The sequence below is a fragment of the Gopherus flavomarginatus genome, chromosome 12, assembly GCF_025201925.1.
Source record: "Gopherus flavomarginatus isolate rGopFla2 chromosome 12, rGopFla2.mat.asm, whole genome shotgun sequence".
NCBI lineage: Eukaryota > Metazoa > Chordata > Testudines > Testudinidae > Gopherus > Gopherus flavomarginatus.
This window is the reverse complement of record NC_066628.1, coordinates 50683132-50697323: the sequence shown is the minus strand read 5'-3', so window position 1 is coordinate 50697323 and position 14192 is coordinate 50683132. Positions and strand designations below refer to the sequence as shown.

General features: G+C 48.0%; 1 protein-coding gene across 12 annotated transcripts in view; it reads left to right on the top strand.

Annotated features, from left to right (window-relative positions):
- RNF213 (ring finger protein 213) overlaps positions 1–14192 on the top strand; it is an 86723-nt gene that overhangs the window by 49954 nt on the left and 22577 nt on the right. For all 12 annotated transcript variants that reach the window (XM_050921020.1, XM_050921019.1, XM_050921017.1 and 9 more), the window contains 16 exons: positions 416–558; positions 837–932; positions 1405–1523; positions 2176–2298; positions 3228–3304; positions 4150–4297; positions 4832–4967; positions 5427–5618; positions 5966–6105; positions 6826–6980; positions 7401–7619; positions 8079–8260; positions 9174–9294; positions 10171–10271; positions 12551–12733; positions 13341–13510. In XM_050921020.1, the coding sequence (XP_050776977.1) occupies positions 416–558; positions 837–932; positions 1405–1523; positions 2176–2298; positions 3228–3304; positions 4150–4297; positions 4832–4967; positions 5427–5618; positions 5966–6105; positions 6826–6980; positions 7401–7619; positions 8079–8260; positions 9174–9294; positions 10171–10271; positions 12551–12733; positions 13341–13510 (2305 nt within the window). The remainder of the gene's footprint in view (positions 1–415; positions 559–836; positions 933–1404; positions 1524–2175; positions 2299–3227; positions 3305–4149; positions 4298–4831; positions 4968–5426; positions 5619–5965; positions 6106–6825; positions 6981–7400; positions 7620–8078; positions 8261–9173; positions 9295–10170; positions 10272–12550; positions 12734–13340; positions 13511–14192) is intronic.

Here is a 14192-nt window from a genome sequence, read left to right as displayed (position 1 = left end):
GTGGGCCTTCTGACCAGGATGTTTATTGCCTCTAGACCCTGCAAGTCAGGGCCTCCTGAACACTTGTCTTTGTATCTGTCTCTGGCTAGTAGGTTTAGTTCTCCAGCTAGTCCATGTGGAGCCTGAGAACTCTCAGACTTAAGGGGCACGTTTTAAAAAAAGAAGCAAAACCAAAACACTTCCTTTAACACAGTTCCTGAGATCAGCATGTTGGGTTTTTTTAAAGTGTAAACACGATGCAGTTGAGACCCAAGGGTCAAGAGCACTCCGAGGAAGAGCTCTAACAGAGAGCACCTTACAAATGAGTGCATACGGCATCGTTCCAGAGCATAGACAGGCAAATGCTGTCATTCAGTTGCTACTTTCCTTGTTCATGTCTGAGCGAAGAACTCATATTGCAATTCTTGTCTCTAAGATCACCACTTTCTCCAGGCTTCTGACAGCCGCTGACTCTGAGCGTTTGAAGGCGGAAGTGCAGGGTAAGGTTCAGAGTCTCTCCATCCGGTCCTGGTCCCTTCAGCAGTTCGACACAGAGCACTCATTCCTGAAAGAGATTAGGTGAGTCTGTCTGTCTGCCTTATCCTACGCTGAAGAGCAGACAGTCTAGGTTAAAATCAGTGATGACTGATCATTAGGACAATAAATAAATACCAGATCAAAGGGAGGGAGGGAGCTGAGGAGAGGGGTTACTAAGGTGACTCCAAGTTGTTGGGGCAGGGGGATTTGTTTTTAAAATTACACTATTTTTACACGGGTGGATGTTTAATATCTTGTTCTCTCTGCAAGAACCCAAAGCTCATATGGAACCATTTCCTCCATTTTCTTTCTGTCTCCAGGAATTTCCTTGATTCTACCTCAGGAAATAAAATCCTAATTATTCAGACGGACTTTGAAGATGGTTCTCAAAGTGCCCAGCTCATTGCCTCAGCCAAGTATGTCACACGTGAGATAATTGCTAACTGTTGTAATGTCTTCCCCAGTCTTAACTTAGAGCATTATTGGAGTATCACTTGTTGGGGCCTCCCACTCTGCAATCTACCACTGGAGTAGATTTGATCTAACTTTTGCAAGGGCCAACCACACTTTGGACAATGTTAAAAAAGACAAATCAGAAACTGGTGCACAGAGCAGGGTTGACTTGTGCTCCCTCTCTGAGGTAAGATTTAGATTTGAAAGCTTAGAAATGCTGAGGGAAGCAGAGGATGTCTACCAAAACGAAGTTATTAGTGACAGGGTCAGGACAGCCTGTTGAAGGTCTGAGAGTCCCAGTCCATGTTTGTCTCTTCCTGGAGGAGAGGGAGGAAGAGAATCCAATTACCCTTGACCAGTGTTGTGGAAGGAAGGGAGTACCTGCCTCAGGGTACTGTACTGAACTTGTCCTCAGACATTTCCCTTCCCTTGTAGATACTCAGCTGTTAATGAAATCAACAAGGTGGAGTTGGGAGAAGTCTCAGTCTTTGTCTACTTTATCACTAAGCTGTCACGGATAGAAGGTGGAACCTCTTATGTGGGATTCCATGGAGGTAAGACTGGCCTTTTCAGAGCTCAGCACGTTGGGTCATTTGAACCACGATCAAAAAACTGTAGGGATTTTCCATTGGATACGTTTTTTGCTTTTTAAAAATTCCAGTGACAGTGCTTCCTGTGGCTTACCAGAGCTGTCACTGCTTGCTACAAGCTGCACCCCACCTCGATCCTCCCCTGCCCCTAGTCCTCCTAGTCTCTTCTGGAAGGATCCCTTATTTCTGTACTCAGTGCTAAATAAATGCTGAAACACAGCTAGAGCACGACCCCAACTGTGGACCCTTCCCCTGGCTATCTCATGAATAGATCCCAAGGTGCTATTTTTTTTTTCCCAGCAAGTCCTCCATCAACCCTATTGTGCTCTGTGGAGTCTCCTTGTTTTAATTGCATCCTCAAGGCCCCCATAACATGCTTATCCTTCCAGTTGAGGAGAATCGTACACTACCATATCCAGAGCAAGTCACTGCAACTCTTTAATTGTCAAGAAAGATTACTATTCAGTGATACACGAATCAAACCCTGGCAGTTCAGAGCATAAACCTGTTGGACCAAACCTCTGTTTGTTGTTTAAAGGTGCTGGCAGAAAGTTCCTCAGAAGCTTCTGTGGAAGAGCATGTTGCAGACCTGAAATGTCTCGTTCTTTGTTTCCAGGGCTGTGGCAGTCAGTGCACATTGATGACCTCCGCAGATCCAAGGACATGGTCTCTGATGTGACTGCCCTGAGGAACCTCACTATCAGCCAGCTGTTCTGTGAGGATGTGGACAAGCCTGAATGTAAGCCACATGCTGGGCATGACAACAGGGGTGGTGATGTACCCAGGGGAGCAGGATGAGAGGTTCATGCATCTCAGATGTACTAATGCGTGGAGATCAGAGTCTCAGCAGAGGAAAGAAAAGCATCCCCATTAAGCACAGAGGTTCTGATAAGAGCTCACAAGTATTATAAGAGTTTTCAGTACTATAAATCCAAAGTAACTTTTGTACACTGGGCAAAAGCTATTTATGTCTGGTAGAGCAAATCCATGTTTCTGGGTATACTAGACATAAAATCTCAACTTATGCTTTCTTTGGAGGGTGTTGAGTTGGCTACAGATGATGCACTTGCACTACCTCATCATCTTTGAAGATCTCCATTCCAGTTGCAGGCCATCAGTGAAATGAGTTTGGTGGTTTCAGATTAAATCCCCCGTTGTCTTTTGTCACAAAAATGTGACACTCATGCTGTTGGGCACCGCTGGCACCCTGTCAGGACTGAAAGAGAAGAGTGTACTTCATTTCAGGACTCAGATATGGGAGAAAGGGTCCTAGGATTTGAATAATGGGAGTTTTGCCACTCAGAGCTGCACTGCTCTGGCCAAGTGTTGAGGGAAGATCAACTGGGATGATTTGACACTGGAAACAATTTCTCACTGTCATGTTTAGATTTTAGTTCACCTAAATATGTGGGAAGAAAACACTATACTTTCCCCAGCCTACCTCCCAGCTCTGAAATCATAGTCACTTGCTTTCTCTCTTTCCTTCATGAGGGCCTGCAGGATCAGCATCTGTAGCTGAGAACCATACTTGGCAGACATTTAGGTAATCTGAGACTCTGTAGAGGATCTAGTGCTTTAGTGTCCAGTCTGTATTAAAAACTTCTATCCCATTGCCCTAGCAGTGAATTGCTTTTCTTTCTAATTAGAAGTTGTGTTTTGTGGTTGCAGCTATGATCGTGGATGGAGAGGAGCAAGAGGAGGAGATGGAGGTTGAAACAGCAGTGTCTGTAGCAGAGGAATGTGGTGTAAGTTCAGAATCCATTCCTTTTACTTTGAATTACTAAATACACCTTTCTACGCTCTCTGATAAGATACATGACCTGTTTTATACCCAAAGTCATCTCTGACCCTTGCAACTCTGATGTTATCCCACTATTATTCACATCAGAAATGCTGATGATTGAAAATAACCATTAAATGAATGATTCTGTACATCATTCCAGGGACTCACCTTGGCTACTCTTTGTCCCTCACTTTGAGTCTCTGTCAGCTGTTTTAAAGGCCTCTATGAGTTGTTTGTGCCTTTCAAGCTGAGGCCCACGTTTCAGAACTCTTAGCTTTATTCGTTTGCCAGTGTGAATTGGTATTTGCAGTTAAACTATGTTAATATCGAACTCCTGTCCATCCTGGTGAGGGAACCTGTGCAAGAACCTTGGTAGTGCTGGCTTGTGCTCACCATACTTTACGTGAACTCAAAAGAATGTGTAAATGTCAGACAGACTCCGACTGTGTCCTGCCAAAATCTGCATTTCCCAGGTTGTCTTGTTGCAGCTCCTAAGTTAATATTATCACCTCCACTTCTGGTTTCTGAGCTAGCTGATTATCCAGTGGGAGTCTTGTCCTGCCTTTCAGTTAATGTTAGATGGAGAGCCAGTTCACAGCATCACAGGAGGAGTATGTCATGTCAAACGTACCCTAATGCAGAAAAGGCTGTGAACCTGAGTCAAAGGTGAAAGGAAAGGAGGAAGACAGGAGAGAAGTTGCATATTTACATAGGCACGTTAATGAGAATCTAGCTGTAACTGAAAAAGGGGAAACATGCACAATCGTAGAGTAATACCAGGTTTGTTTTCTTTCTGTACCTGGAAAGACCCAAGTCCTGGACACCACCACTCTCCTGAGGAGCTGCGTGCAGAGTGCAGTAGGAATGCTACGGGACCAAAGTGAGGTCTCCTGCCGTAGTACAAAGAGGATCGAGATTCTTCTTGGCTTTCTGTCTAAAGAAGATGATTTGAAAGGTACGAGTTCCCAAGGGCTTTGCCCTGGGTTTGTAAGGTGGGCTGAACTCCCTTGTGAGGCCATCTGCTGAGTGACATTCACCTCATGAGAACTGGATTCTGCCCAGAGACCCAGAGATGAACCCACTACACAGTTCCAGGGCAGAGAAATACTTGGAGAACTCTGCTTTGCTTGGTTTAAGGTGGTGAGTAATGCACTTTCCCCTTTTGGGTTGGGAGCTTTTCTGAGACTAGGTAGCTGGATCCAGTGGAGAGATCCCCAGCACCCAATAGTGTCTGCACATGGTCTCCAGAATTACGTGCACCTCACTGGAGTTTGTCTGCATATATTTTAATTCCATCCTTTGGTGATAATGCCTTACCTAGGGTCTCAGTTCCTGGACAGCAGCCTCAGGAGGTGCTATAAATTGGCCAGCTTCCTTTGTTGACTGGGTTGTGGATGAAAATTGGAGAAACTTTCTGCTAGTCACTTCAGCTTTTGGCCTGTATGTTGGGGTAAGGAAAAGGGGTTGCTGAGCTCTGTGCTCTTTCCAGCCTCCTTCCTGAAGATAGTGAAGAATCGTCTCTTCAGCCTCTTGAAGAAACAAGAAGAAAATTCCTTTAACTTGAAGGACTGGGTGCTGCGGGAGGCTTCAAACCTTAATGCCCTCCAGGAGGCTGGGACTTTCAGGTATGGACAGCAGCTAAGCACGTTACCACTTGGCAGCTTTTTAAAAATACCATCTGTATACATGGAAATGATAGCAGAAAGGGCACCTTTGTGTGCTCTGAATATTGGATCTATTTAAGAATGATGTAATAGTCTCAGCCCAGTGCTGGTAACTCTCTAGTCCTGCGTTCCCCTTGCTTCAGAGGGAGCATGGCTTGGGCATGCTCAGCTGGCTGGGCAGTGCCATGGAGGGAGAGCATAAGTGCAGTGTTACGCTGAATGAAAACAACAGAGACCTGCACGCCAGAGAAGCAGGTGGAGAAATGCAGGATTAGGTCGGTCTCTCCCTTGTTTGCAAATGTAATTGAGCAGATTTCCCCTTGGAAATGTCCCACAACAGCCACACGTTGACTTCTGAACATGCAGATCAGCATCGCTCACTCTCTGCTTTGTCTCCATCCATCTCTCTGTCACTCATAGACACACCCTGTGGAAGCGAGTCCAGAATGTGGTGACTCCATTCCTGGCTCATATGGTGTCACTCACAGACAGAGACTGTAACCTGGAGTTATTGGTCAGGCCGAATACAGAGGGCTGCGTGAAAAATCTATGGATCTTCATCTTCAGTGATTTGAACCTTCTGAGCATCCCTTACAACGTGGGTAACAGCAGGTGAGCTGCCGAAAACTACAGTGGGAGGGCTGGGGTGATCAGTATTGGAGGGCGATCAAGTTAATGGCTCTATATTTGCGTGGAGAACTTACACACAAGTTATTTTCTCTTGCAGCATAAGGGCCACGTTGCAGTTCTTGCTGGGAGGATGTGTAATCAGCAGGCCCTATCAACATTGTTCTGTGATTGGCAGGACAGCTTGTGTTATCCAATCCTACTATGTGTATTTCCTTGCTTTTGGCACTCTCAGTCCCAGCCACCTTCTTGAAACTGACCAGAGCCCTCCGAGTGATGGCACTGAGCACTAACTGCCCACTGTCTTCTGTTTTGCATGTGCCCCCGCTCAGCTCTCAGACAGAGACGATTCTGGTGCAGAATGACATGAAGGTGTTTGCACATGCTGGCAATGAAATGCCCTTCAGCTGGAGGATAAAGGATTATTTGGAAGAGCTGTGGTTGCAGGCTCAGTACATCCCAGGCACTGAAGGTGAGAGCCCAGTCTGAGCTCAGTAAGCAAGAGCATTCCAGCTAATTCCTTTGCTGAAAACCCTGGGTTGTCAATACAACTATTTATTTTCTTATGACCATGAGGCTGCTTTCAGTGCCCTGTCCCATGTAAGACACTAGAGTGCTGCACATCTAACTTTAGCTTTTCCCTGATCACGCTCTCTCGTTTTCTGTGTCCCTGTATTGGAAATACCTGGGAATATCAGGAGTTGATGTGTCAGTGGACCCCAGTACACTTGTCTTTGGGCCAGGTCCTGCCTTCAAGTCTCTTACCAGGACATGGGGTCCCATTCATGGCAGACAGCAGAGTACTGTGCTAAAGGATGTTCTAAAATTACTCGCTCAGCTGCTCCACTGATGAGCATAGACAGATGGTCACAGAAATGGGGAAATATGGTGGGGTGGTTTCTTCTCACATCAGTTGTACTGTCCAGGTAAACGTTAAAAAATCTCTGGGCCCTTTACAATGGCAGAGAGAGATGATCTCAGTGCCTGACCAATACTTCTCCTCAGTAAAGCAGGTGGCAGTCTTTTTGTGGCTGTGAGGGGAGGTAGTGCTGAGTGCATCACAGCTGGGTGTTTTGCTGACACTGCCACGCCACTGGTTAATTCTGTTCTGCAAAACCCCTTTGGGAGGGGTGCTGTATCCAACTAATTTTCCTTGTAACATAAAACTTCCTTTTGCATCCTGATGTTCCAGGCCATACAGAGAAGTTTGTGAGTATCTTCCAGAAGACTCCCCTGGGCGAGTTTATTTCAAGTCTGGCTGAGGAAGAAAGGAATGTGCTCTTTCACTGCTATGTCAGAGACTTCATCCTCCTGACCATAGGCGTGTCCTCTTCTGAGGAGTTACAGGTCAGTGTTTGAACCAAGGACTAAGAATAATTTAGATGTGGGAGAGCAGAGCTTATTTCATACATGATCCTGAAGAATGTACATTAGAGCATTCACCTGGCCTCTTTCTCAGGGGACTCAGTCCGAGTCCCTCTTGTGGAGGTGCCTAGCAGTTGGATGGCAAAAGGAAGAAACAACTTGCCACTGGAACCGCTGATTCAAATGGATGGAACATTACTTTCAGAAAGTCACCTGGTCACCTCTGGTAGGAGCACCTGGGGACACTGACATGATAGTATATTTAACGAATTGACTCTAAAATATTTTTCTACTGAGCAAATCTTTAAGTCATTTTTCTCTGAATAGTGTTGATTTAATTCAGAAATGTTCTTGTAGGCATTTTGGGGCAGAGAAAACTTTTATTTTCTTTTAAATGTTCAGTTTCTGCAAATCGCCCTCTTATCGTGCATTGAGGAACTGAAGGCAGCATCTGTAGGTGGAGAGGAAAAGATGCTTTCCCTGCCCTGGGTCCACCTTGGGTACCATCAATTTAGGAGCCGGCTGCAGAACTTCTCCAGGATCCTGGCTGTGAACCCCAGTGTCCTCAATAGTCTTCTCTACCAGGCTGAGAAAGGAAGCACTTCGTCACCTTCTGAGATGGTACGGTCTCACTCTGGCATGATGTGATTCTTAGCCCTGGGAGGAAGAGAGCTCCAACTAGCACAGCTCCCCTACATAGCATTTCAGTTCCCTTTGATCTGTCTTTCTATTTCAGCAGCAACAAAGCACCTGCAACAGTGGGAACTGAAAAATAGATATGGATCTTTAATACCCTGGATATTCAACCCATTATCAGATCTGCCCTGTAGTACTGGCAAGGAATAAATACTTTTACCACACTCCGGGTTAATCTCTGCGATCTGCTAATGACCTGAGCCAGGGGCACATAAATCCTGGAACTCCAGGAATGTGAACCAGTGTGCACAACGCTCATGAGTAACCCTACAATAACAAACCAGAGCCCACTCACAAGTAACTGTGAAATTGAGCTGGGAAGAGGATGTCGCCTTTCCAGCTGCCAAGTTATACTAAAGCCTGTGTGTGCGTGTGCCTGTCTAGGTTCTGGATGTGTTTGCTGCAATGGCTTGTGCTGAGATGCTGGAGGATCAAGTTTTGAAGTCCAGGCCACAGATTTGGCTACAGCAGGTGAAGAATCTTCATATGCCCATTGAACTTGTCTGCATGGAGAGCAGTTCTAAGGACAGTGGAAGTCAGTGCCATCAACTGCTCCAGGAAGTCAAGTAAGTAACAATGACCCACTAAGAATCTCAGTCTTGAAAGACTCCTTGTATCTTGCCCTTCAAGGGAACGATGTCTAGTATGGACTGAATGTATCTACAGTACTGTTGTTCTCAGACTAAAACTCTTTTAACCCCTCCAGCGTTACTGCTGGGCTGCATTGATCGTCTTTTCCCCAGAACATGTCTGTTCTGCATTACAGGGCTTTCTCTATTTTCCCAAGTCTATGTTTTAAAACATAATAATAATAATCAGCAGCTCCCATTCCAAATGAGATCCAGGATCATTTTAAAGCTCTGGATGAAATCACTGGGTGGGTCCTGGTGCTTGGTAGACTGCCACCGTTGAACTAACAGCTCATCTCCACGTTAATCCCTCACGTACACTGACTCTGGTAGATATTTGGAGCTTCACCCCAGTCTTGCTTCCTCTCCGAGGATGGTCCCAGACAGTTTAAAATTAACTAGTGTCTTAGGAAAACAAGAGCAAGTGAGGGTGAGGGAAAAACCCTATAGATAGTGGAGATCTCTTATTAGCCCTGTGATATAGGAATCAAACCTGTATAGGGTTGTCCGTATCCACAATCTAGTGAATGTATGGTTGTTTACTTGTATGGCGGTAGCGCCTAAGAACTCCACTGTTCTAGGCACTGTATAAAGAGACGACAAAGAGGCAGTCTTTGCCCCAAGGAACTTACAATCTAAGTATGACATGAGACAATAGAGAGATACAAGAAACGGCAAGAGGAGCACAAGGGAACAATGAGACTGTTTGTCAGCATGAAAGCAGTGGTCGTATCACACTGTTCTGACTTGATCTTCTGATGTTGCCTTTTCCCTTCCTCCCTATTTCATCCATTTTCTTCCCAGGAGGCTCCCGTTTGATAGTATTGTAACTGTGCTTTCTCTCTGACAGGCTTCGGTGGAATCGAGTCTTCTCTATGTCCCTCTTTGTGGAACATATGCTGCTTGGGACTGAGTCCCTGATTCCAGAATTGCAGGATCTGGTAAAGAGACACATCTTGCTGCTAGGCAATGTAAGAACATCCTCATTAAGCAGCATCTGGGGTTGAAGTAGGGATCTCTCCTCTCCTTTCTGAAAGATTATTTGAATTTGCTAAAGGAGTGCTATCCAAAACCTGTTGCTGGTCATTAGTCACAAACAGAGCTGGGTAAATCATTGAGAACAATGAGTTCTCAACACCTCATCTCTCCTTCTCTTCATGAACTGCCTGCAAACTTTGCAATTTCCTCAAATGGTCCTTCATAGCCAGTTTCACAGATCCAACAGTGTAGCTATAGGAGGCAGAACCAAATCTGTGGGCTGAGTCTGAGACCTGCCCTCTGAAAAGCCCCTGCTAGTTCTGTTCTACATGCAGAGCTGCAGGCAGACTTGCCGTTCGCAGCCAATCAGAAATCCTGCCTCAGATAGTAAGAATCTCTTGCTTCCATACGTCAGTTGTCATTCTGAGCTGCCTGTAGGAGCTGCTGAGCTCCCTGCTGTTTTGCTGAGGCTTCCTGGTTATTTCCTCCCCTGAATGAAGGATCCACGTCCCCACAGACCCCAGCTAGAAGGGGATCACCCAGGCCTCCCTTTTCCAAAGTTGAGTCACAAAAGCAACGGCACCCAGAGGGGAGCCACACAAGAGTGGTGCTTGAAAGGCCACCCTGTCCCCTGCCCCCACAGCTCCTGCAACATCAGAGGCCCTGGACTGCTCTCAGGAACTGTCGAGCCAGCTGCTTTTCCCTGTACTGTAAAGTGTGGTGATCGACTGCTGTGCTAATGTGAACCAAGAGAGATGGGCAGTGCTGGCTGCATCTGCGGGTTTTTCCTTCCTCTTCTTTCTCCTCTCTCTGGAAATCTCCATCTAAAGCAGCAAAGTAGAGTCACTTACTGTTGCCTTCCCTTCCAGTGTCTTCAGTGGGACTCTGACATCAAGACTCATAAAACATTCAATGCAGTGATGAAAGTGCTGTGCCGATGTAAGGAGGAAGCCAACGCAACTATTTGCAAGTAAGGCCATTGGGATGGGCACGTTCCTGAAAGGGTGTGTGCATAGGTTTACACTAAGCATCTCCGTGTTTTGCATTGAGCCTGGAACAGATAGTGTAGCATGCAAAGCGTGTGGACTCGGGGTGGGGAGAACATTGACCTAGGCTGAGCCTTGGGAGATAAGAGTCCCTACAGAGCTTGTGTTTTCCCAAGTGTTTTTTCAACATATTATGCACTAGCTGACTTTCATGTATCCTCTCGTCACTTCCCACTTCCTTCAGCAAGCACGAGGCAGCTCACTCTTGAGCCTAGGACCTTCAGCATAGGTTGAATGAATGAAATTTGTTGCTGTTGTGGGAATAAAGTACAATGGGCCAAACTTATCCTTAATGTAATTAGTGACCCCCAACTGGCCCACCCCTCCTGCCCCCCTTCCCCTACTGGAGCCCTGAGGGCACCCCCACCAGCTCCAGGCCTCCTGAGCATCTGCCCCTCACCCTGCCCCGGAGCTCCTTGCGGGTAGGCAGGCAGCATGGCCCCGAGCCCTGGAGCACCTGGCAGGTGGGCAGGCCAGCTGAGTGCAGTCCCCAGCGCAGTGGATGGGTGGGCGATGTGAGCACCGGCTCCAGTCACCTGGAGTCCCTGGCTGCAGGCTGACCCCCAGTAGCCCCAGCCCAGACCAAAAGTGGCGGTGGGGGGGGGGGGTCCCTGCCTGAGGTGGAGGCGAAAGCAGCCTCCTGCTCGTGTCCCTGGCCCCTTGGCCAGGCAGGTGGAGGAACCCAGGCTCCCCACAGTGGCCATGGAGCTCTCCTCGACCCAGCTCCAGCTGGTGGGGCGGGAAGCCTCGGAGCCACAGCCCAGCTATGATAAGAGCTGGGTGGGCAGCTGTGGGAAGCTGCAGTGGACACTCTTACCTGTCTGTGGTGCGGGGGGCCCAAGCAGCCCCCGCCCGTGTCCCCGCTTGCCCGGGGCAGGTAGAGGGTCTATGACTCCATAGCTCCTCACAGCTGCCCACACGTGACTCTTGCTGCGGCTCTGAGGCCCCTTCCAGCCAGAACTGGGTCGGGGAGAGACGCATGGGCAGCTGTGGGGAGCTGGCATGGAGTCATGGACCCTCCTCCTGGAAACAGGCCAGAGGCTGCTCTCAGCCTCCCCAGGCAGGTGGAGGCTAGGCTCATCCACTTTCAAAAAGTGAGAGGGCTGTGGCCCCCAGGTTCTAGCGCCATTGGCCTCGGGCCCCAGCCACATGGGAAGGAAGAGCCGCGCCCGCAGCAGAGCGTGGCAGGAAGCAGGAGGGAGCCTGGAGGTGGAGTGTGGGTGGGGCCACGCAGGCAGTTTGGGTAGGCTGAGCCTTCCCCTGCCATTGATACCCACCACCCATGCTAGAGACCTAAATATGTGGGTTGAACTTCACCCTTACATCCTAGACCAGGGGTCGGCAACCTTTCCGAAGTGCTGTGCCGAGTCTTCATTTATTCATTCTGATTTAAGGTTTCACATGACAGTAATTCGTTTTAATGTTTTTTAGAAGGTCTCTTTCTATAAGTCTATATTATATAACTAAACTATTGTTGTATGTAAAGTAAATAAGGTTTTAAAAATGTTTAAGAAGCTTCATTTAAAATTAAATTCAAATGCAGAGCCCCCTGGACCAGTGGCCAGGACCCGGGCAGTGTGAGTGCCACTAAAAATCAGCTCGCGTGCCGCCTTCGGCACGTGCGCCATAGGTTGCCTCCCCCTGCCCTAGAGAATCTACCCTGTGGAGCAGGCCAGCTGGAGGCTCTAGGTCACCTGGATTATCTGTTTGAAAACGTATCTAGGCAGGTGGATAAAAATGTCCTTTTGGTTTCTTGGCAAAGGAGAAGCCAGTGATATTTGTCACAAGCACTTTTACATGCTAAGCTGGGAAAATAAGAGAATAAAATGAATAGATTATTCCGTTTGTTGCCTTAATTTACCTTGTGACCTAATTTTGGTAGGTGCTTTCAAATGCCAGTGCAGAGTTCACACTGAACTCTAGCAATTTAGTTCTCAACCTGTTGGATGTTCTGTTCTGTAACCTGGAATCTCATTCTTGTTTTATGCACCAACAACTTTCTGGTGTATGGCAATTTAGTATTCATCATGGTGAAAGCTGGATGAATGAAAACAACTTGCTGCCTTATCCTCTTCCCTGACCTTGAGAGACATGCCAGTCAGACCCAGGTTCCCTCCTCTGATCCTTAATCTGAGTTGCAGTAGAAGACTTTTTAGGCCTGTAGCTCGAGTGCTTGGATTTAGTTGTGTTGATTGGATTACAGATATGGTCTGAAGCCATGTCCGATCTGCCTGGAAGACCCTAAGGATCCAGTCAACCTGCCTTGTGATCATGTCTTCTGTCAGAGTTGCATCAAACAGTGGCTGACACCGGGGCAGATATTCTGTCCATACTGCAAAGTTAACCTGCCAGATGACTATAGTGTAACCATCTCCCAGGAGCTCAGGTATTACATCCTTCCTATGACAACCTTGTGTCACTAACCCTGCAGCAGGAGATAATTGGCTAGTTGTGTTGGGAGACCCTGACCCTCAGCTCTGAAGGTCTAAGTACCAGAAGATTTGGTATAATAAATTATACTGGTCTCCCTCTGCCCTGTGTTTAAAGGTATGGTGAGAAGTTCCCTCATTCCATTTGAGAAGTTTCAGATACTCTGTAAAGCAAAGTGCATGAATCAAGTGATTAAACTACTCCTATCTTGGGTCACTGTTTTCTGCTTCTTAGCGAGAAGTCAGCAGTAACAATATCCTGGGTCCCTGGCAGTAAGATCACAAATGGCAATGGGAAACAGTCTTCGTAGATAATAGCTCTGAGAAATGCCTTGTAGTAATGTCTCGTTAAAACTCTGTTTGTTAGTGTAGAATCTTGTTTTGCTGATAAATCACCCTGTTGACTATGGGCATCTGAGCTTTATCCAGTGTCAGGCATAGAGTTTGAGGCCAGAAGGAATCACTGGATCATCTAGTTGGACCTGTGTAGCAGTGCCATGCAATGTAACTGGTTCTGCAGTTGTCTGGCTACCTTAGTAATTTCTTTTCCCACCATTTCCTCAGTGTTGCAATAAAGAGGAATGCCCAGTTCCGTCAGATGTGCAATAGCTTCTTCATAGACCTGGTTTCCACCATGTGTTTCAAAGATAATGAACCCCCAGAGAAAGCAGTGATCTGGGAGCTGCTCAAACTGCTGTTTGTTCACCGGGAGCCTTTGAGAATAGGCCCAACAAGTAAGCTCAGTTCCTCCTGCCTGTGTCAACAACCTGATTTGAATCTGTTCTGCCTCTCGCTAGCCCAGTTTTTCTCTAATGTGGCCACTAGGGGCTTTTTATGTGGCCACAGCCTCCGGAGCTGTGCTGTGCCACCTGCCTCCCCCCCCACACACACCCCCACACCCCCGAGCAGCCAGCAGGGGTTGGGCACTGCCCTCTTCTGGAGCCACAAACGCCAGAGGAGCAGGCAGCTGGTGAGTTCCCTACCCTCTGAGGGTGGCCGGGTCAGACTCCAGCCCTGGGGTGGCAGGAGGCAGGTTCCAGCTGTGCGGCAGCGGGCTCTGTCCCCCAGCCACAGGGCTCTGGGCTCCGGCTCTGGGCTCCAATCATGGGGCTCTGATCTCGCAGTAGCAGGCTCCATCGCCCAGCTGCAGGGTTTGAGGTCCCAGCTGCAAGGCCACACTATCCAGCCCCAGCCGCGTGGCTGCAGGGCTCCAGTCCCCTGGCTCACCCCACCCCCCATCACCCTGGCCCTCGCTGTGACCTCTGGCCCCAGGTTTTGGCCGCATGCTCCATCCCCGTGCTGTGTGGCAATGGGTGCCGGCAACGGGCTCACCCCCCACCCCTTAGTGCTCCTGGTCCCTTCTGCGTCCTCTGTCCCCGGCCGCAGGGCTCTGGTCCCCGACGGTGTGGCTGCAGA